The sequence below is a fragment of the Apus apus genome, chromosome Z (assembly GCF_020740795.1).
Source record: "Apus apus isolate bApuApu2 chromosome Z, bApuApu2.pri.cur, whole genome shotgun sequence".
Taxonomy (NCBI): domain Eukaryota; kingdom Metazoa; phylum Chordata; class Aves; order Apodiformes; family Apodidae; genus Apus; species Apus apus.
The window spans coordinates 65,885,128-65,908,141 of record NC_067312.1 but is presented as its reverse complement, the minus strand read 5'-3'; the positions used below and the strand labels follow the sequence as shown (position 1 = coordinate 65,908,141).

At 44.2% G+C, this 23,014-nt stretch overlaps 1 protein-coding gene across 5 annotated transcripts in view; it reads left to right on the top strand.

The window, feature by feature from the left end:
* ABCA1 (ATP binding cassette subfamily A member 1) overlaps positions 1-23,014 on the top strand; it is a 94,566-nt gene that overhangs the window by 38,736 nt on the left and 32,816 nt on the right. For all 5 annotated transcript variants that reach the window (XM_051641919.1, XM_051641918.1, XM_051641917.1 and 2 more), the window contains exons 6-9: positions 6,506-6,627; positions 10,901-11,092; positions 18,243-18,329; positions 22,549-22,789. In XM_051641919.1, the coding sequence (XP_051497879.1) occupies positions 6,506-6,627; positions 10,901-11,092; positions 18,243-18,329; positions 22,549-22,789 (642 nt within the window). The remainder of the gene's footprint in view (positions 1-6,505; positions 6,628-10,900; positions 11,093-18,242; positions 18,330-22,548; positions 22,790-23,014) is intronic.

The window sequence follows — 23,014 nt, the reverse complement described above, 5'->3', positions numbered from 1 at the left end:
CTAGATGACATTCTGTTCCTCAGGCTTACCAACCACATGACTCAGTTCAATGTTGCCTGCAAGCTTGCTGTGGGTGCACTAGAGAACGAATGACTTTCTCTGGTGACAGGCTCTACATAAACTATCCTTAAAGATTTGCCAACTCTGTTCTGCTCCCTTGTCCTTGAGAGCAGTTTCCCAGTAGGTCCTATTGAGTGATTCCTTCAGGAGTTCAAAGTTTGCTTTCCTAAAATTCAGGGTCCTGATTTCATGCTTCTCTTGACCCATATCCCTCAGGACTGTGAACACCACCTCTGCATGACCACTGCAGCCCAAGAGAGATTGCTGTTTCCTTTGGGTGATCATCAGTCCATGAGTCCTTCAGTCTTTGATTCCATTGTTGAACTTGCTTGGAAGCCTTTTTTTATGGAAAGTAGCTTCAGACACCTTCTGCCTATAAATAAGTGTGGGTAATGAGTGTGAAAATCAGTTGAAGTATTCAAGTGCACCTGTCCTGTATTCCTGAGGAATATTTCCTAGATACTTCACTGAAAAATAAATACAGAATTCCAGTGTTATTAGGTAATTCTGCAGCAGCACTTGGTTTGCTTCCCCTGGTCCTCTCCCCATGTGAGGGTTTGCTGAATGCTTCGTTAGGTTCCCAGCCTGAGTCATCTTGGTGGTCATGTGTGCTACCAGTAATGCTTTCGACTCTTGGTCTCAGCTTCAGCCCTTTCATGTGCTTGTGTTTTGCAAAAACTCCTGTTGCTGGGAGTATGACCAGTGAATAAGCAATATCTGGAGTGAAGCAGGCCTGTGTGTTCAAGGAGCCTCATGACCTTGTCCTCCCATCGTGCCGACACTAGAATGGTGTTGCACAAGCTTGACAGCCATCTGTGCAATCAGGTTGGCATGGGAGTCTGAGTTCCTGCCCTCACATGAGAGAGTTGTGCAGGTGCCACACACCCACCTACCTTCTGTAGAAGTGTGCTTTTCATTGGAAGAGACCATCTAGTTCCAACCCCCCTGCCTGGGCAAGGACATGTCCCACTAGACCATGTAGATCAAAGCCCTGTCAAACCTGCCTTTGAACATTTCCAGGGATGGGGTATCCAAAATTCTCTGGGCAATCTAAGTGGGGAACTGGGAGCCGAGAATCTGATGTCTTTGTGCTCACTCTCTACTATTCCTTGCTTTGCTCTTTAAAGTAAAGTGGTGGAGATGGGTGCCTTTGACTCTATTGTGCTGGGAACCCATTTGCCTCTTCTCTTCTTTGGACACTTACAGAAAACTGCTGACACTAAAGCTTCCTGTGCCTGATCCTGTCTCACTGTTTCATCTTGCTGTGATGTGTCAGTTCTGCTGTTAGGAAAATGATGGGATTGCCCTATGAGCAGTCTCTGTGATGAGAAACAAAGGGTTATAATTTAACACTAGCTCCTCTGTTGCCTTGATGCTTGGATGTGGGTAATACAGGCTTAACCAAAGGCTAGTAAATCCTCCAACCGCAATGGATATACAGAAAATAAAATAATTGTTTTCTACCTTGAATGTCCACCAACAGGGATTGAAATACCCTAAAGATAAATAGTCACGTTTGTGGATAGGACACACTGCCTAGCTTTCTTCTTAGCTTCTAAATCAACTTACTACATGAATACCCTTTTCTCACTTCCTTCACCTAGTTTCTTGTAGGTACTTGAGATGTAAACAGTAGATCCACCTGCCACATTGTTTTCACTGAGCTTGTTAGGTTTAAACTGGCTGAAAATCAGGCTTATTGTAGATTATGGGTGCAAACCCTTTGGGCAGAAACCCCACAAATAGAAGTCACACCAGGTGACCTTTCTACCCTATAGTAGATTGTGATATGTTGAAATACCTCTCGCATGCCTTTCATTTTTAGAAGGCAGTGCTCAGGATATGAAAAACGTATCTGCAATTTCCGTGGGGTTTTGTTTTTCTACCCTATTGTTTTATTTTAAAAGATACTGCATCATTAAGCTTCTGGAGGAATGTATGAGCTCTCTGTGCTTCCAAGTGAAGCAATAAAGAAAGGGAGAGAAGTTTAAAAGGAGAGTAGTCTTGTTCTGTATGTAGCCTGTTACCACAGGCTTTTTTTTTTCACTTGTCTGGTCTGTAGGTGTTCCTGATATTGCTGGAAATTGTCACTGCCTGCTGTGGGACCTGGCACAACCACACTTGTAGTAAGATCAGCTAATTAAAAGTGGTTCCTGGCTGTGTATTCTCGGTTTTTTTCCAGCATTGAGCCACCTTTTTAAGCTTGTTAAAGTAACTGTGGATGTCATTCCAGGATGAGGACACTAAAAACCTCTGGCTGTGAAGCACGTATGGACCATGGACACTTTCTTCACCTCACAGTCAGTGCTTCAGTTCCGATTTAGATGGAAGAGAAGCCCTATATAGCAGTGACTTGCTATTTTTTTATAATGAACACTTTTGTTTGCTGTTTGGTTTAACTGGTACTGTAGCAAGGGCGGAGGTTCTGATTATCTTTGCTAATTCATATGGATGTCTTGAGCTGCTTGAGTAGACTTCCTCCCCCTTATTGTCACAACAGCATGATTCTTAAGCAAGGAATGACCAGCCTAGCTCTGCCCTCAGGCATGAAGGTGCTGGAAAAGGTTGAGCTGTCAAGAAACTATAAATCTTAACAAGACTTAAAAGTGTCAATCCTGTAGGAGATGCTCTGCAACCTGAAACTTGCCAAGGTTTTCATGCACAGAATTCTGCCCCCAGCACTGGTTTGAACTGTGTGGAAGCAAAGAACAGCTGTGCCCTTCATGAAGTCAGTGTCCATTAAATGCTGTCACGTGTGATTGTCTAATCCTGACCTGTGACTTCAGAGAGAAAGGGTGGTTTTGTGGTTAAGGCACAAGACCACCAGCTCTGGAAGGTCTCAGTTCTGCTGGAGGCTTTCTTACATGACTAGGGGGAGGACCTTTCTCCCTGCCATATGTGGGAAATGGACTTCTCTTTTCCTGCTTGTTTTATGTGGATAGGGATTATTGTTGCCTGCTTTGTTTCTGTGCAGCACCTGAGCTGGAGTTAGGCAGAACAAAAGCATTTCAGCACCACTGGGCCTGCTGGTATTGGGGGGTAATAGGCATGGTTGATAAGCAAAGCCCCTATGTATGTTCTCTGCTGTTCCATTCCTCCCTTGAGGGCAAGGCTGAAACTATGAAAGTATAGTCTACTATAAGGACAAACTCCCTCAGTATTTCTTCTGCAGATGTGCATGTCGCCACTGAATCACAGAGATGGTTCACGACACATGTGACTCTCTTGGAGTGTGATGGCTCAGTTTGACCTCAAGTTCATCTCCACATTTGTGTCTAGTGTTTGTCGCTAGGACTTCAGGTCTGAGCAAAAGACACTACCCTGTGGTGGTGGTGAGGGCAGCCTGCAGGACTGCAGCTCCCCTGGTTTTCTGTTGGAGAAGGTAGGACAGGATGCTCGTCCATGTCAGCAAAAGTATGTGGGGGATCTTCTCTCTCATGTGTTATCTCTATTGCTTGCTGACCATACCTATGATCTTGGTCAGTCTCAAGTGTGAGAGATGGTATGTGATTTTAGTCACATTTGAGCTCACACTTTGCCTCACGTTTTTTGCGTAACTTGATACATCTGAGCTTTTACGGCAGGAAAATACTGCAGTAGTTGTTCTCTGGTTGTTAAATGTGTTCTTCCACTCCAGATGTTTGCATTATTAGGTAAGCTTGGTATTAGCCTTCAGAAAGCTTGTCCGTTTCTTTTGTTTTCTATTTTTGCTGCAGTTCATTTAGCTAATGCTTTTGTATTTCCTTAGGCACTAGTGGGCAAGCAGTCTTGGAGGAGAATGGCTGTTTTCAATAGGAAACGTCTATTAAGTCTTGTCTTTTTTGAAGTATCCAGGACAGGAATTTAGACTGATTGCAGTGTTCAGTGCTTTTCTGTGGTTTGCAACTCACTGTGCATGCCTTCATGACTGATTGGGGTTGTGTGAGACGCTGAGCCACAAGTGCTGTAAGTAGGACCAGGGGCAAGAGAGAAAATGCATGGTAAGAAAGGCTTGCTTTTTGCTTAGGGTTCTGCAGTGGGACCATGGCACTGGGATTTGGTCTCTTGGTCTCCCAGAGCTTCCATGTGTGGCCTCAGGCAGATAAGAGTTATAAGTAGTGAGCATGGGTTTGTGCCCAGTTGGCTGGAAGCCAAGCATTGTCCCACAAGCAATTTTGGTTTTATCACGTGTTGGTAACTTTACATTCTGTTCCCGTTGTGTTTTCCTCCAATGATGACAGAAGCTCCATCAGATGTTTATAGGAGTTGCCTTGGAAGGCAGCTTCCATTTTCAGCAAATTCTAGTGCTGAGCAAGTATGAAAATGCTCAGCATAGCAAAAAGGCAGGGAGGAAACGCCGTGTTAACACGGAGCTTAATTACACTGGTTAGTCACAGCTACGGACAATGTCAGGCTCTTTTACTCCTCATCCTGATCATGGACAGGCTAGCAGGAATTCTAATGTAGTTGCTATCCTGCAGTTACCTGAGGAAAACATCCCTGACCAAGAAAACCCTGATTCCTCATGGCAAAAAACCCTCCAACCAAACCCACAAACAGAAGAGCCTAGAGAAATAAACTCGAAAGGAAAGCAACAATGAAGAAGCAGAGAAAAGTGTAAGAATTATTGGTTACATTTGTTAAAGATGTGTGGCCCCTTAAGAGTATCTTGAAAAATATCTTAAACGGGGATAAACTAAAAGAAAAAGCTTGCAAGCATCTGATTTCTGCCTGCCAGTGTGCCTTCAGCCAGCTGCCCCTTTTGTCCATCTGAGTTTCTGAACCGTTGATGATCTCACCAAAAAAATAAACAAGCTGCACACGTCTTGAGGGAGTTCAGCGTGTTTAGGAAGGAGCCAAGGAATCAGGGTGGGGGGAATTTTTTCCTCCAGTTGCCATGAAGCAGGGTGCTTCTGCCGGGAGCAAAAGGACGTTTTTACGTTCTAGCAGGAGCTGGCTCTTCTCCCCCGGCTGGGAGAGGGGCTGCCAGGGGTGCAGCATCAAGCGCCGCACGTCGCCGAGCGGCCGTGCTGAGGGCAGGAGAGAGGAGAAACTTCTGTCCCGAAGTAACCTCCGCCTGGCCTCGGTGGCGGGTGGTGATTATTTCTTCGCTCGGAACAACCAGGCGACAGGGAATTGGTAACTGGATATGTAGACGAGAGAGCAACGACCGCCAGTAACCCCGGCGCGTTTGGTGGCCCCGAGCGGCGGTACCGCAGCAGCAGCAACCTCCCCTCCCCTCCCCTCCCCTCCTCCCGCAGCGCCAGCCCCCCCGGCACCCTGCGGGGCCAGCCTGCTTCTTCCCGAGGGTCGGGCTTTCTGGAGGGCAGCAGCCGCTGAGCTAAGCACACACACACACACAAAAAAAAAAAAAGGCACAAAAGAAGAAGAAAAAGGGAGTGCTGTTGCAGCTGTTCCCTAGAGGAGAGGGGGAAGGTACAAACTTTTGGGGCTCCATGGCATTATTTTCCCTTCAGAGCTGCTGGTTTTCCGCGGTTTGTTGTGGCATCCTCACTTCCTACAGCAGGAACAGGCAGCGTGGCACCTAGCTGGCTGGCTCCATTTATGCTGGAAGTCTTCATCCTGGTAGATCCCACTGAGACCTGCTCTCTCAGCTCCTCCTGCTGTAGCTGCTTTCCTTATCACTGCTTATTTAAGCACAGTAAAGATAGAGTTGTCCTCTCTCCAAAGGAAAAAAACCCAAAACACATTGTGAGTCAGTTGTTTAACCTCCAGGTTTATGAACTTCGTTAGTATACATGGATTATAATTTCCAGATGGTTCCTCTATGCTGTGTCAGAGATACAGATTTGTATTAAGGCCAAATGATGAAACACCAATGGCTTCAGAAGGTAAAGCTTTTGGGAAAGAAAATTGAATTAAAAAGCATTTGCAGAAGTTCTGCTGAGTGGTTAAGATTGCTTCCTAGATCTGCATGAAAGTCTGTATCATATCTGTGTGTCTGCATGTCAGACTTTGGAGTAGTTCATGGTTGAGTACATCTACATAATTAAGTACAGGCTAATAAATCCCTCCGTGGTCCATGCACCAGCTCAATTCCATGTTCAGTAACAACACAGGGATTAAGTGATGCCATATCTTTGTACGAGGCTTATGCTGGAGTATGTTTCACACCAGAGCAGGGGAGCAGCCTGGTCTGCATTCCTTCCTCTGTGTATGTATGTGCAAATTGAGCTGAAGTAATGGTGTTAATGGGAATTGTTTTTAGGGGTTCATTTTTTATTTTTTTTTTTTTCTGTGATCAAGACATCATGGATTGACAGCTCTGAAAGCTGCCAAGTTTCAGACCACTTTACCCAGCAGCTCCTCTTTTCCCTTTGTGCTCTGGTTTGTGTAATTCCCTCTCCCTCATTTGTTGGCTCTGCTTTTCCTGTTCAGAGCTCTCACATGAGTTTCCTTTTGGCTTTGCCCTGACCAGAATGTTGCTTGTTTTGTCACTTTCCAGACTTTAAACTGCGGGATTTCCTGATTGACAATGAGACATTCTCAGGCTTCCTCCATCATAATGTGTCCATGCCATCATCTGCAGTAGAGGAGCTACTGGATGCAGAGGTCAACCTCCAGCAGGTAAAGAGCACTTTCAACCACTAATATGGACGTTTATTGTTTGTTTAACCATACTGTCCAGATCTGCAGTGCAGGACCCCTCAGTGCTAAGTGTTGTAGAAACACAGGGAAAAATGTAATCTGTGCTTTTCACTTCTTTCTTCCCCTCAATTTACTGTCTTACTTGGTTGGAAACTGCAAAAGGACTCTTGAGACCCACATGCAAATGTTTTGTTCTTCATAAGAAAATAGCCTAGTACCCTTCAGGCTAAATTGAATTTCTTCTTTCCTTTTTTTTTTGTTTCTTTCTTTTTACCAAAGTAAAACGTTAATTAGGTTGCTAATGCTGTTCAAACTCTTTTACTTTGTTTAGAAATGAAAATGGAGTGTTTGTCCCAGACCACTCAGCATGGTTTGGAAGAGGTTTTCGATGTGTTGCTCTGTCTTAGATTCCTATGCAGTGGGAGGAGGCATGCTTTTCGGCCAGTGGCCAGCTCTTCAAGCCAGTAAACTTGTACATTAAGCAGTACAAGAGAGTCCTGAACTCAAATGAAACTCCTGACTGGTCCCATAATTGTTTTCATAAACATCAGCAGTGGTGAGTGTTCACTGGAGCCCCTGTCTTGGGATGGCTATCTGCCAGCATCCAGCTCAGAACATGTTTTTTGCCTAGCCTGGATGAATTAGTCCACCTTTTGCAGCCTTTCTAATGCTGAAGTCAGAACTGGTTGCTTCAGACTTCAAAGGAAGACCTGTGGCTCTGTTAAGGCAGTACAAAAGGTGTTGTACAAAAGGAGGAGGAAATCCATTCTGCTTCCCAATTCCAGATCAGATCTTTTCTTTGAAGTGGAGTTAATTAATAGTCCTTTCAGATGTTGTTTTCATGTAGTTACAGATGCTGTTCCCCTTTGCACATGTTGTCCTGTTCTTCAGTGAATTCCATCAAGCCATCTTTTTCAGTGCAGTTTGATTATTAGTCCTTACAAGTAAAGGATATGTTTTATTAAAATAAGTAAAGTGGAAAAAAACTTACCCATTTTAGGCTGCAAGTTTTGTTTTGCTTGAAATTAATTTGCCTGAAAGTAATTTGCCTGAAATTTAAGATAGATTAAAACAGAATCATGCTACTCATGGTTCTGCAAGGATAACCAGAAGGCTTCAGCAACAACATAGTTGTTCTACCTAAGCTGAAAAGGTGGAAATATTTTCAAAGAGACAAAGATGCTATCTCTGACCTTGTATCATGTAACTACCATGTTATATTGGTTGTATATCACAAAGCCAGTGGAAGGAGATTAAAATATTAGCTTTTATCTATATAACACATCTGAATGGTGGTGAAGGGGTAATCAGATGGCTAGTTCTGTCTTTGAATGCTTTAAGTTTTGTTCTTGTGTGTGGAAGTCTTGTACTTATTCTGCCAGGACACTGGGAGTGATGTTTAGTCTTAAGAGCAGTTTGTGCTCTGGGATGGCAGGAAGAACAAATCTAAGGAGTGAGCTGCAGAAGAGGGCAGTGGCCCACCAGATCTTCCTTTGAGCACTTTTCTGATATAGATAATAGCTGAGGGGCAGAGCTCACTCTTCTTGCAGGATAACTTTGTCTGACTTGCAAATGTACCATTTTGATTTCGTTGGAAATTTGAGGTGGAGATCTGACCTCATTACTAAGCTGCACAGTGACTACAGTACTAATAGGCAATAGTTGTTTGGTCTCTGACTGTATGAGTGGGTCATAGTTTCATTCACAAGGTCATATGGAAGGTTTATTCAGAGTATACAAACCTCTCACAGCCTTCCCCTGCAGTCTGTTAGTGTCCTGTTGTAGTTCAACAACCTCCCTGGGCAGCCTGTCCTAGGACTGTCATCATCACCATAAAAAAGTTTTTCCTCTTATTTAAATGGTACTTCCTGTGTTCCAGCTTGTGCTCGTTGCCCCTCGTCCTGTCACTGGGAACTACTGAAGAGTCTGGCTCTGTCCTCCGTGTACCCTCCCTTTAGATACTTATAGGCATTAATAAGGTCTCCTCTCAACCTTCTCTTCTCCAGGCTAAAGAGTCCCAGCTCTCTCAGCCTTTCCTCATAAGAGAGACACTCCAATCCCCCAATTGTCTTTGTTGCTCTCTGATGGACAGTCTTTAGTAGTTTCCTGTTTCTCTTGAACTGGAGAGCCCAGAACTGGACACAGTGTCCAGCATTCTGAAACCAGTGCAAATATATAAAAATGGCCAAAACCTTGTCTTGATGGGCACATTGCTTCCTGGAGCAGGGAGGCTCAGCCTTGTGTTTCTCCAACAGTGGCAGGCATGCTCCAGGAGAGGGAGTGTTTTGGATGAAGTGTGGACCAGCAGTGGCCAGGTAGCTATCTGATCAAGGCATGGATGCTTCTGTTTTCCATCATGGCCACTGAGCTATAAAACGGCTTCAAAAGCAAGGCTGGGTCCTACCCCTGTGAAAAGGCACAGAGGGACACAGATTCTAGACTGGGGCCACATGTGACCCATTGAATGTCAGTGAGGAGTAAATGGTGACGGCCAGGGCATGCACTGACTGCAACAAGTCTCCCTGCTTTGTAGAGCACGGATATTCCCAGGAGAGAGAATGATGTGACTTACATCTAGCCTTTTGAGAGTCATTAGGAGACTTAAATTCACAGAACGTATTTACCTATTGATGACACCTTGGCTTCAGATTACCTGAAATGGATGTAGAGAATTGGCTTTGTGTGACAGTGTGTTTTGGTCCAGGGCATATGCAGGGCCTTTGTTCTAGGGTCATGTACTCTGGACCTCAACTGTGTTTGGAGAGAGCAGCTTTTCTCCAGAAGAGCTTAACATCTGAGTGAAAGATGTGGACAGACACAGGGGATGGTGGGACAATTACTCATCCTCACTTTTTTGGGTGAGCACTGATGTTGGGTCTCTTGAGTGTCATTCCAGGACTATCCCCTTTTCAGCATGGCTACAATGGTGGTAGTATTTTGCTGGCATTAAAAAAAAAAAGTACCTAAACTTTTTCAAAAGACCAGCCTTTTTGGTGTGAGATCTATCCAATTTTAGCATATGGATGCAGACTAAAGTTAAAGGTTTGCACAAGTGTTGCATTATAAATCTATTTACTCTCCTATCAGTTCCATCTGCTTGTTTTCTGAACACAGTGTGCATTTCCCCCCCAGATTGTTGATGTCCTTTTGGTTTTGAAAGACAAGAAAATATTCAGGCTTACAAGCTTGATTCAGGAACTCTTAACTCTTCTGGGATGTAGATCAATCCTCTTTAGTTGTTGCTGGAGGTTGGGCAACGCATTTTGGGTATTAAAAAAAGAACAGAAGGAAGAAAATAAGTGTAAAGCTGTTGTTCACTGTTTACAATAAAATAGTTCCCTCTGTCTAGCCCCAAGGCAAACAAAAAATGCTTTCCAGTTGAAGACTCCAGATTTTCCTTGTGTTTATCACTTTTGTAAAGTGTGCGCTTGTTTTGACATGTACCTGTTTGTTGTTCAGCAACCCTAAATCCTCTACTGACCTTATTGAAAGAAACTAGGCCATCAGGACTGAAAGGGACTGGAGGTAATTCAGAGGGATTTTATGCATTTCTTTCATAAATGAGGTGGTTGCTTGTGGATTAGGAAACTTTATTGACAAGCAAACGATCACTCTAAGTAAAATATGCCTGTGAAAGAAGAATCTCAGATCTTATATCTTGTTTGTTGCAGCCAGTAAGATATTTTTTTTTCCACAGATACATTAATTACCTGCCCAAAAACACTGAAAAATGTTTGTCTCAGCCGTTAAGTAAGATACTTCAGAGCTAAGGGAGAAGGCAGTCCTAATACTGAACAGCACAGAAAGTGCAGCTGGGAGATAAATCTAAGGAGTTTGGGACATAGGTCTTTTGCCCTTCACATACATTCGCCAGACTTGCGTCTGGTCTCAAGCCTAGTTTTGTCTCTGTGGCTCAATTCCCAGAAGACTGAAGATTGGGCAATGCATGTACCCTTTGTTGGAGGAAATGGCTGCTGTAGAGGACGGGATCGCTGCCGCTCTTTACATGCGTGTGGGGAAGTGGAGAGAGACCTGCCTTCCTTAGGACTTCTCCCACACACAATCAGCAGGGAAATGTTTTTTTGTGGAAGAGTTTCACGTGGGTCAGGGCCATGCAACTTGTAAGGAAAAATGCCCTCTTGCCTCTATCTGGAAATGTTATGAGTGGTTAGCTTTGTCTCAATGATAACCAGTTGTGTGCTGTGAGTCTTACCAGGAAGGGAGACTTTACCTGCTTTCCTCCCTTTTACAGGTCATTGTGTCTGGTTACCGAATGCGACTGCGAGATCTCTGCGTTAATTCAACACTATCGGAATTTCTTACAATACAAAATCAGACTGTGGCCGTGGACTCTCAGACCTCCCTTTGCACCTTGCCAAAGGAAAAACTCCATGCAACTGAGCAAGTGTTCCGTGCTAACCTGAATCCTTTGAAGCCCCTTCAGGTGAGTGCACTGGTCCCACCTGTGAGAGGCTATCATTGATACTGACACTTTCAAGGGCTGTCAATCTAGGAGCTCATCCCTGCATTGCCCTAGTGAGCTGTTCATTGGTAGTGACAAAGAGAAAAGATATTCTGTATCACTGGAGCATAAACAACATTGCTTCTTCATTTCATTCTCATCCTTCACATTGTAGTGTGTTACTTGCTGATTGTAAATGTGTGTGGTCTGCAACTTAGTTTGTCAAGAGGAAAATATTTACTCTGTATGGTAACAAAGAGGCTCTTGGTTGTCCTTGTGTTTTGGTCAGATGTTGTCTTCACTGGAATGAGCCCAAATGTTAGACTGGCCTGTGCGGAGTGCTAAAACCATCACCCTCTGCCCTTATAATGGGGCCACTGAGTGAAGAAGTTTCTAGCCAGTGGCAAGCCATGACCTTTGAGCAGGTTTAATTCATGCTAAGAGGAAGCAAGTTTTAAAGCCCTGTTTCAAAGATTGACCGACTGAATATATTTTGGAGCCAGGAGTTCATTGAACTTCAGGAAAATACATTATTTAGGGGGGTGAGAGGAGACTGAAGTACACTTAGCTGTTTATCTAGGAAACCCCAGTGATGCTTTGTTATAGGTCCACAATATCTGGTAAATCACAAAAGTTAAAGGAAGTTAGTGCTGGAAGTATCAGTAGAGAGAAGAGACCACAGAGCCCACTCTGTTACCCTCTAAAACAAACACTGTATTGTCTGCTATGGAAGAAATAAACACTTTGTGTGAGTTTCCAGATTTGATGAGCCTTTCAGGACAGAAAGTCATGTACCACTTGCTTGGCTTTGTCCCCAGTCAAAGAGGGTCATTATCAAGTACTGGAATCATATTACTCTTCTGCGCAGTACACAGTGGTCAGTTACTGCTCTCCACAGCTCATATTCTGTTTTCCACGTGTCCTCCATCTGCACTTTTTCTTTCCTGCTGGAAGAGCAAGATAATCATAAGCGTTAAGAGATGAGGTAACAGCACTAAAATTGTCCCCATAACAAAGATTGGCTGTTTGAAATGGAATGGCTATAAGCAGTTTATTTTGTTCAGTTAGATCTGTATGCATGCATTTACATTAAATCATTTAGAGATGTGAGAATTTTGGGGACTCAAGGGGATGAAAATAGCCAGCAACAGAACAACTCAGCCTTGGTCTTCTGTGCCTTCTGGAGACTGAGTCTTGGTTGTCTCATTTATGGGATTCACCACAATCTAGCTGACTGAAGCAGCTACTGAGTGTACCTTAGTGTCGTTACATCTATATTGCTTGGCGAAAGAAAGCAGTCACAAGCCACCCATGCCACTTGGCAACAGCAAAGTAGACTAAGTTGTTATGTGCAATTCTGGGGGACTTCTGAGAAACTGCAGAGGAAAAAAAAAAGCTTGAGTCCAGAAGCCAGCAGTTCTAAAGCTGCTGTGAAGGTCCACAGTTCTCCTCAGAAAAATGTGACGGGCTATGCTCTGGTTAAGCTGCTGTAATGCATCAGTGAATTAAATAAAAAATAACTGGCTTCATGTGGCCAGGCAAAATGAAAAAAATTACTCTAGGATCATGACCAACACTTTTTAAACCTTTTGTCTTTAATGGCTAAACAGTGCCTTGACCTGCAGTAACATCTTTGAACAAAGAAGGAACTTCTGTTTGTGAACAAAGGAGGCTTTTGACTAATAGCTTATCATTAAAGGCACTGTGGGTGAAATACTGGATGTGCATGCTGAAGCTAGCACCAAGAGCCTAATACTACAGAGTCTGAAAACCAATGCCACCAATTTTCCCAGATTTTTATTTTTAATATTTGTTTTCTTATTCTCCTTGATGGACTGCACAGCATGGTGTTTCAGTAAGTAAAAGTAAGGACAGATAAAACGCAGATACAACAGTGATTCACAGGTTTGTGGCTCATGTAATTTGACCTGAACTCCACTGGTTCCAGCATTCTGTGATTTATGAAGAGGCAGGAACCTAATAAAAATTGTTAGGTCAATACAATCAGGGTGAAAAGGACTTGCAACTGTGTGCAAAAACTGTGCAAATTCAACAACACTGGCTTAAACAGTAAAAGAGGAGGGTTTGCCAGGATTTGCTGAAACATGAAGGTGATGGTGCAAGACTGAGACCCCCTATGTCAACACCTGCTTCTTCCAGCTTAATGTGTGTGTGTATTTGCAGCCAGGTAACTCACAAAAATCCAGAAACCATTAGAAAATTACAGACAAAGCACAACTTCAAAAAGTAAACTGAAGTGCAAGTATGGTGAAATGCATGATCTAAATGTCACAGCACTGTTAAGGGACTTTTTTTTAAAAAAGGCAAAAAACAAAACACTTGTCTTTACATAGACTCATCTGTTCTATCCAAAACAGCTTGAGCGTTGTGTGAAGTGGAAGAGTACAGTTAAGACAAAAAGACTTCTAAAAAAATCTTGCATGAAGATTTCTAGCTCTGCCACTAATCCCTTGTAGTACTTCAATTTAGTTTGCTCTGCAGGATGAGAAAGTAGAGCCAAGCACATGGAGGCATGGTGGGGACATTAAAGTGAGTCTCCTTATTCTTTCTTATGCAAGAACCTATTTGGGGCAGGCTGTTCAGATTGAAACCCAGCAAAATAACTGGGAGCGATCACAGGGGTGGAGGCAGAGGATCAGCTTTCCTTCTTGACTGAGTATTTGCTCAAGTAGAAGCAAAAAGTGTTTCAAAAAGTCAAATTCACTTTTCCAGAATACATGTCTTAATCTTCATTTTGTTAAGCCTTTTGGCCAAGCCAACACTTAGTCCTACAGGGCACAGGACATCTGGTGCAAGCCCCTTGTGGACACATCTTCTGGAGGTTTGCCTTGCACTGCGTGTAGTCAGTGACTGTGTAGACTGTGAGGCAGGAGAAGCTGATTTGAGATCAACAACAAAACAGTACCTCTAACTGCATCCACATGAGTTTCCTTGTCAGCTTTCTCCCTGTGCTAGGTTTGCAGTTGTCACAATTACACAGTTTGGGAGGGACGACAGGCACCCTTGGTTAGAGAGAGCAGTGACAGTAAGTCAGAGGTGCTGGTGGTGTGGTGGATGGGGACTGTTTTATACCACAAAAATACCAACCTGCAGGACAGCTTTTGCTCTGCAAATCTCCCCAGTTTTGAAAGTGATTTGGGGGGACAGCTAAATGACAAAGATAATTCAAATTAATTCTGTGGGATTTTGTTGCTGTCTAAGAAGTGTTTTGCCACAGTCATTTCCAGTGAGTGGGTCTGTAATAAGTCAGAAATCTGTTGTGGCTGGTGCACTGTAGTGGTCCTTGGAGGAGTGTGGGTGAAAATCTACATGAAAATCCAACTGCTTTTTCTCCCTTTGTAATACGGGTGGTATTTTGTCATATGGTTAGCATGAACAAAGCATTGAATAATAAGTACATTTCAGTTGAAAAATGGCTTTAGAAAAGGTCTATTAATGTAAATACATGCTGCAACTGAAGTTGGCTTTCCTTGCCCTTCTTGAGAATCTTTTCAGCCAAGCACAATGACATTGTGCTTGTAAGCAGCTGTACTTTGGGACTTGCACTCACAGGAAACAAAAGCAGAAGCTTAGAGAACGTGAAGTGTAAATTTTCTGCTTGGTCTAAATTTGCAATAGCAATGTCAAAGCAAACATGGCAGAGTGTAGACTTAGATTAGACATAAGGAATAAGTTATTCACTATGAGGGTGGTGAGACAGTGGAACAGGTTGCCCTGAGAAGTTGTGGCTGTCCCCTCCCAGGAAGTGTTGAAGGGCAGATTGGATGGGGCTTGAAGCAACCTGGTCTAGTGGGAGGTGTCCCTGCCCATGGCAGGGGGGCTGGAATTGCATGATCTTCAAGGTCCCTTCCAACCCAAACCATTCTGTGATTCTCATTAGCAGAAACAGCTAATGAGATGCAGATACTGGCTGAATCTTGTTATGACCTCCAGCCCTTTAGACGCAGGCATTCTCCAGCACATTAAAGAAAGAGTTGTCTACCCCTTCTAGCAGGAGCTAACAGGTGGACTTATTCATGGCATGTCTTGACTGTGCAGTCAACTCATCATCTCAAGTATTTCTCTCTTTCAAGTGTTGTAGCATACACATACCAGCACACAGAGTCCACTCTGTGCAGTCTGTACCTCAGGAGTATTGTGATGATGGGTGCCCCAAAAGACATGTCTAGCTGAAGGCATGACTTGCCAGCCAGTAACACAGTAACTGTACAGGGCAGTTCAGTTAAAAACCTGCTAGAAATCTGGCCTTCCACAGGGTCCCTAGAAAGAACAACTGATACTTTTTGCTGCATCTCACCAGAAAATGAGTCATTGCCTGCCCCTCCTCAAGATGTAGCACAGACCACCTATTAGAAACTACTCTCACAGGGGGACCAATCTTACAGGAGCTACCGTGATTCTAGAGGGCTCTTATGAATGTAATGAGCTACTTCAATTAATGAGCCACTGCAAAGATTTATTTTTTAGAAAAAAATCATGACATGCTCATCTATACAAAGAAGACTGGTCACTGGTGACTGATTTTTCTCATTGTCTCTGGCTATTTCAGTTGAGAGGCTCCCTGAAGGGGCTTTAGGATACAAAGGGTGGTGGTGGTAAAGAAAACAAAATTCCCTCTATAGCAATGGCATCATTGCAAGTTCTGGTGAAAAACCAACTTGCAGTGCTGTGAATTTGTTAGGCTGAAATGTCAGGGTGGTGGCGTGTGAAAGGATAAGTGGGTTCTCCTCACATTTCAGGGTAAAATTTGCAAGCTCCTTGACCTAAGACTTGCACACTGGGTCAGACCAAAGTCTTGTTCAGCTCAGTGTCCCCTGAGTGCTGTTCTAGCAGCGATCCACAATGGAGGCATGTGAAAGTAGGCCTGGGGCACGTGTATAATAACGTTTCCTCTATGTAACGTTCTGTTCTTCAGTAGCTTGCAACTCAGACTTTTTTAACTACTATTTGGATCTTGGATGTTTAGTAGCACTGGGTAAGCTTTTTTTTTTTTTTTTCCTTTAATGAATTTTTCTAAGCCTTTCTCAAACCCACATTAACTTTTGGTACCTTCAGCATTGCATAGTATCTACAGAATGTCTCAGTTTTTACTAAGTTGGTGTGCAGTAGTGCTTTTGGTTGTTGTAGGCTGATGTTTTCACTGAAAGACCTCTAGTCCTGTATGATGAGGCACTGTGACCCTGTTCCCATTCTTTTCCCACTTGTAATTCTACAGACCTCTGTCATAACCTCTATTTGTCATTACAAGTTCCTATTGAAAGAACTGTGGCTTATTTTTCTTCCATCTGATGCCATTCTTACTCTGAATCAGACTTGTTGCCTCTTTTTGTACTTGTGTGCCTTCAGAGTTGGAAGATGCAAAATTGCACATGGGACTTGAGAACTGGGATTGCACAGTGGATTTATATTGATGTTGGTCTATCTTACCACTGTAAGAGCTCCCTTTCTGAGTGGCAGTAGCTAGTTCAGAGCCATCAAAGGGTATTTTAAGGTAGAACTGTCTTCTCCTTATGTACTTTTCTTTTGCAGCACTAAATTTTGTCTGGCACTTTGTAACAGAGTGTCAGCATGAGGCCCTTCTCTAACCCCTTGCAATTGACTTTTGATTTTTCACTGTTCTGAACCAATTAGTATCATAAGAAAACTCCTTGCCCACTTTGTCCCTGAATTGCCTCTGAATACAGTGAACACCACAAGTCTGTGCTAAAATTTAATGAGATATATGGAGCTGAACAAGCATGTCTACTGTTATGTGTGAACCTAGGACTTTCTACCTCATCTTGTGGCTGAAGTGGTAGTGCAGCTATGTAGCTTTGATATTTGCTGACAATTTTTTCTTTAAATATGTCTTGAAGGTCTTAGCCTGCATAGAGACTGAATTGCTTGTCTTTTAGCCCTAATGATGTGTTTTGATTTATCCAAACCTTAAGGACTGTGTTTAGTAGAAATCCATAGAGGTTATAGAGACCCTCCCTGAATTTGCAGCTGACTTCAGAGCAGGTACTAACTGTGCACGCAGAAAAGTTAGCTGGGTCTTAAATGCACTGACAGATGGGTGGAACAGCGCCCATTTACACCCACTGGCACTGAGCAGGTCTTATCACCCTCCAGCAAATCAACTAGAACATGTGAAAGTCTCCAGACTTTGCTTCCAGAAATTACCCCAGGAAAGATGTGAAAATAAAAAGCTTCAGTCGAAAAGGTGTGTGCTAAAATCAAGTGCCTTGGCTGCTTTTCTGTGTGTCACAATGCTGTAACTTTTGCATGCCTTCAAAGAGATGCTGCAATGTGTAGCTGTTAATGTGAAACCTTAGGAAAGTATTTTAAATTTTATTCCCTTGAAAGAAGTGTCCAAATGTTTCTCATGCGAGATAATTCAGATATGTGAACAGAAGGGAAAAAGAACCCAACAAACCAAAACCCAGACCCACCAGTCACCTGTAGAACAACTGGAAACAAGTTGTTTTCAGTGTGACTCCCTGCCTAGACCAAGTACTTTTCTGAAAGCTGTTCCTTCCATTTCTGGAAACTTGTGTTTCTCTCCTGATGATGGCAAAAGTCAGCTGTTTCATGGGAGCTGGTTGTTCTGAAATACAGCCTGGGTTTAGATAAAAGTGATGAAGATTATGTACACTGCAGCAGGATTTTTCTGTATCTGAGCTGGTATCTGTGGAGTCCCACTGAGAGCTTGTGTCTACCAACTGGTCTTCTCCTCCCTTGTGTAGACCTGATATCCCCTTCTTAGAACTGGCTTGCAAGATTTCAGGTCTGTCCACGTGCTGTGCTTGGTTGGTGACCTGAAATGCTAGCCATCCTTTGCACTATAAGTGTACGTGTATGTGTTTCACATTTTACTGGAATGGTTCTGGTTATGACATCTGCATAGCTACTCTGTGAGGATGGAAAGAGGTGTCCTCCTTGGATTGTGGGGGGCTGAAGTCCAGGGAATTTTAAGCTCAAGGTTGTACAGAAAGCCAGCTGTGTCTTCCCCATCAAGCACTTTGCCATGTGAACAGTCCTTGCTACTCTTCTTTACCAGAATGTTTACCAGAGTTCGGTTTCTTTGTTTATGCCATGCAGTGACTTCAGTTTCCTTTTCCCTTTCATGCAGAAACACATATCTTTCAATTCCTCCTTGCGTGATCTGTCAGAAACTGTGGAAGCTTTTCGAGAGAGCCTTGGGAAGCTTGTTAAAGAGGTAAGGAGCACCTTCGTGTTGGGAAAACAGATCACCGTGGTTGCTGTCTTAGCCTGCAGTTGAGCACAAAAAGCACGAGTCTCCATGGTGCAACTCAAAGTCAAATCAATCCCTGCCTTGTTTTGAAACTTCTCCCTATCCTACAGCCATTCTCAGCACGCACTTTGCAATTGCGAGTTACAAATACCACAGGAGTTTATCAGATGTGTGGCTAAAGATTGAGTCCTTATGAGAGGCTCAGGAATTAAGATGTTTTCTGTGGGGTTTGCCTTCTCAGCAATGGCACAGCTGCCGGGCTTGCAGTGTATCTGCAAACTGCATGTGGAGGTTTGCCCCTTTACAGTTTTTTCACTCAGTTGCCAACCATGCCAGGGTTCGTAACTTGGTTGTATCTGTTGGTCTCTGGGTGTGGTGAGGGTATGGCATGTGAAAGATTTATTGTGGCTGTTCTAAATTGGTAGCTATAGGCTACTGTTAGGTCTTTGTCTAAGTAGCTTTTTTGGGGCAGAGATTGTTTTCCGACCTTTCTGGGGCACTCAGTGCAATAGCATCACAACACTGGCTGAGAAAGGCTCTGGCAAAACATAAATAGCTTTTTTGCAGAGGCAAAGTGACATTATAGAGACTTCAAGTATTTATTTTTGCAGGTTAAGAAAAAAAGCCCTGCATGCCTAGCATGAGTCAAAATCCCAGAACTGGGGGGGGGGGGGGGGGGGGGGGGTTGTTTTTGAGCCAGAAACTTATCTGAGTTGCTTTACGGCTGGTTCTGTCTTTGAAGTGCTGCTACCAGGCAAAAAACAAAAAAACAACAAAACCAACATTCTCTCCCTGAAGGAGAGATCACAACCGTCTAAACCAAACAATGCCACCGCCTCCTCCTCCTCCTCCTCCTCCTCCTCCCCTTGTGCTTCGTCTTCCGTCTTTGCGAGAGAGCTCAGAGCCGTGACCGGCAGTAACCTCAGCGCGCCTGCAGAGCGCGGGTCACTCCAGGTCAGCCTGCGCTGCCCTCCCACGGCAGCAGCCGCCAGCCCCATCCCTCCATCCCACCCCATCCCATCCCAACCCTGCCAGCCCTCCCTGGCACCCAGCCCTCCCGTGTCCCACAGCCTGCCGCCCGCTCCCCTTTGCAGTGAAAAGCGGATGATTCCGGGACCAGCTGCAGCTGGGAGCGCGGCCGGGCTCTTGCTGATAGCAGGGAGGGAGGCTGCCCCGCGGCGTTCGATTACAGCTGCTTCCCCTTACGTCACTTCAGCTCGCGTTTTTTTCTTGTCTGGGATAAAAATAATTGAAACCATGTGATGCTCGGTTTGCTGATGTGGCCGAAAATGTCCCAGGGTAATGTGTCTTTTGCTTGGCAGCTGCTTTGGGTAGGACTACCTATTATTCTGCCCTATTGCTGCGCAAACAAAGGCAGCTTTTTTTCCTCTGCATACATCGTGAGTTGCTCCAGATGGCTTGACCGAAAGTTACTTCTTATTGTCTGGCAGGCTGATTCCTGTGTGAAAAGGAGGGACTTGCTTCAAAGGGCAGCAGCTTGAAGGGGTGGAAAGAACTATTGTTTATGCCACGTCTAGGAGCCTTTCTAGCAAGGAATTTTAATTAGAGAATGGTCTGGAGAAAATATTTGTCTCCTTGCTTGAGCTGTTTTAAAATTAGTTGTAAAAGTGCATTTGCTAATGGAGTGCCTCTGCAAGATGGCTATGGGAATTTGCTGCACTTCTGTTCGTGTAACTTTGCTCATGTTAGGGAGTTTGTGGTACTTTAGCCAAAGCAGTTGACTTTTTTGCTGAGGAAAAATTAGCTGTTTTACCTGTGGTACCAAAACGTCCCCAGGGGGTTCTTTTGAATTGGACACTCAAACTGTCACACCTGAAATGCAGCCTTGGCCTTTTGGTTAAGGAATCATCAGATCCAAAAATCCACATGAGCATATGTACCCAGCAAAAGCTGTTGTGTGACATTGTTTTTAATTCGTGTTTCCTTACACGAGTCTCCTCTCTGTCACCCTGAACCTGTGCAGCCAGATTGAGTGGCACCATGGTGCAGGCAAAGGCAGTAGTCAGGAAATGAAAGTACACTTGAAGCAGTCACTCTGGACACACATACTGAATCCCCAGGCTTTAGCTGTTCTCACAGCTGTCTTCCAACATATCAATGTGTCATGTGTTTTCAGGCAGCTAAAAATAGAGGCTCCTTGTCTATGTGACACATAGTCGCCGTTGTTTAGCATCAAGAATTTTTGCCCAGATGTTGGCACATCTGAAGCACACACAGCACTACAAGATGAACACAACGGGTCAGGTTTGTCTCCCAGTGTAAGGCCAGAGAAGTTGGTTGTGCTTTCCTTGGGTGGATTTGGATTTAATTGTTCCAGTACTCCGTTGCTTTGTGCTTTGTTTCTGGCCGGCTTTCCCAGCTGTCCTAGGCTTTGGGTGACAAAACCCATACACAGTGAGCAAAACTGGCAGATGGTCTTTGACTGACTGTATTGTCTCTGAAAACATGGCAGTTGGGCCACAGCATCTGAAGTTGTTTCTGAGATGCAGCTGATGAGCATTTACAAGTAGGTGTCCCAGCAGCTCTACTTGTCCTTATTAGTGCATGTTGCTGTTCTGGGTAGTGCAGCAAGAACATCCAAGTCAATGTCACCTGATATTTCAGGAGCAGTCAAGAAGTTGGATCAAATGCTAGATAAGATTTTAAAAGGGATAGAGAACCAGCTGTAAGATGTTAGTTACCATGACACTATGTAAAACTGTGGATTGCCCTCCTGCTCAATTTGGAATTGAGATCTAGGCCCTTTCTCTCCATAAAGGTGTAGTAGAACTGGAGAAAGTTCAGAGAAGGCCAGTTAGGGCATTTAGAAGTGGATTGACTTTCACACAGTGAGCAAGGGAGTAGACTGGGACTTGTGAGTTTGAAAAGATGAGCTGGGACTATCACAGGTCTGTACAGTTGAGTGACTCAGAAAAAACAGATAGGGTTTGAACGTTTGTTGTCTCTTCCAGTGCAAAAAGCATGACACCAAATGGAGCTAACCATAGCTAATTTAATGAGAGGAGAGGAGGTTATTTCCAGTGATGTGTTGAATGTTAAATATTTGTGGATGCTCTAGCAGTTTTCCATGAGAGACATTAACTGAGGATAATACAAGTCCCTGAGCAGAAAATAAATGAAACATGGAAGGTTACTTGGGGGAAGTATCCTACATTCTTTCCCTTGCCTTATTTTTTTCTTAACATCCACTTTCTGTCACCATCACAGAGGTTACTGAGATAAGCAGATTTCTAGTCTGTATGGACACACCTCTGCTGATGTTCCTGCATCTCCAGACAGGGAGTCTGAGAGCAGTGCTTGAGTGTAGCGTGAAGGTTCATGGAGATGCATTGCTTTTTCTGTTGTGGTAAGCTTGCCCATGCCTCTGAGCATGGTGACATTAATGCAGTGAGTGTCTCAGGCTGAGCATGTGGTATTTTTGTTCATGACGTATTGCAGGTATGTATTTATGCCAGACAAATGAATCTGGAAGTACCAGTCATCCTGGCCAGCTGTGCATTGTCAGGAGAAGGCTCCTTGCTGTGGCTGGCTGTGTGTATAGCTCATGCTATGATCAGGCTCCAGGTTACAGCTGAGCTTGTTTTCAAGGGTTTTCTGGGAATGCTGTTGACAGCTGGGCAGGGAGGTGCTGGGGCAGGGACAAGTGATACTGATCTAGGAGGTTAAACTGGCTGCCTGGTGTAAATCAGAGGAGGGTTGCAGACCTTGGTGGAATTGTGCCAGGTGACACTGATGGGGCCTGCAGCTCATCCCATGAGCTGCACTCTCTTTGTTTTGTGCCTTACTCCCCCTTCTGACTTGATGCACCGCACCCAACATGAGGGGGCTCCACTGGAATGTGAGCTATTGTGCAACCTGAGGGAGAACTGCCTTTCACATGAGAGGGCAGGAAACATCCACTGCGCTGGAGGAGAAAACTTCAGTATAAAGAGCTGGGGAAGGGCAATTTCCTTGTGCATACACAGAAAAAACTTTGCTCTGTGTTATCCCATTGTGTCAGGAGGAAATGTGCTTTCCCTGGTCTTCACTGTTGATGTTGTGTTCAAGAGGATTTTCCTCTGTTCAAAAGAAATGTGTGATTTGAAGGAGAGTGGCAAGATCTCCTTTCACTAATCCCATTCCTATCCCTGCTTCCACTCTCTTCTCCCACCTCACCCTCCAGTTGCTGAGCATGAAGAGCTGGAGCGACATGAGGCAAGAGGTGATGTTCCTGACCAATGTGAATGCCTCAAACTCCTCTACGCAGATCTACCAGGCTGTGTCACGCATTGTGTGTGGCCATCCTGAAGGTGGAGGTCTCAAAATTAAATCCCTCAACTGGTATGAGGATAACAATTACAAAGCACTGTTCGGAGGCAACAGCACTGAAGATGATGTAACTAACTTCTATGATAACTCCACTAGTAAGTGTAACCTTTGCATGGTCTAAGGTCCCATCTGTTTCATGGTTGTCATTGCTAGTTTGCTAAACGTCCACTGGCTAAAGCAGGTGGTCCTTCCACTGCCTCAGGAAAGGCATGACCATACCAGCTCCTGCATGTGCCCTTAAGGCTGGACAGGATATCAACATGGAGCAGATTCCCCTGGGCCTTGTGTGGAGTCCACAGAAGGCTGTGCAGTGGATCTCC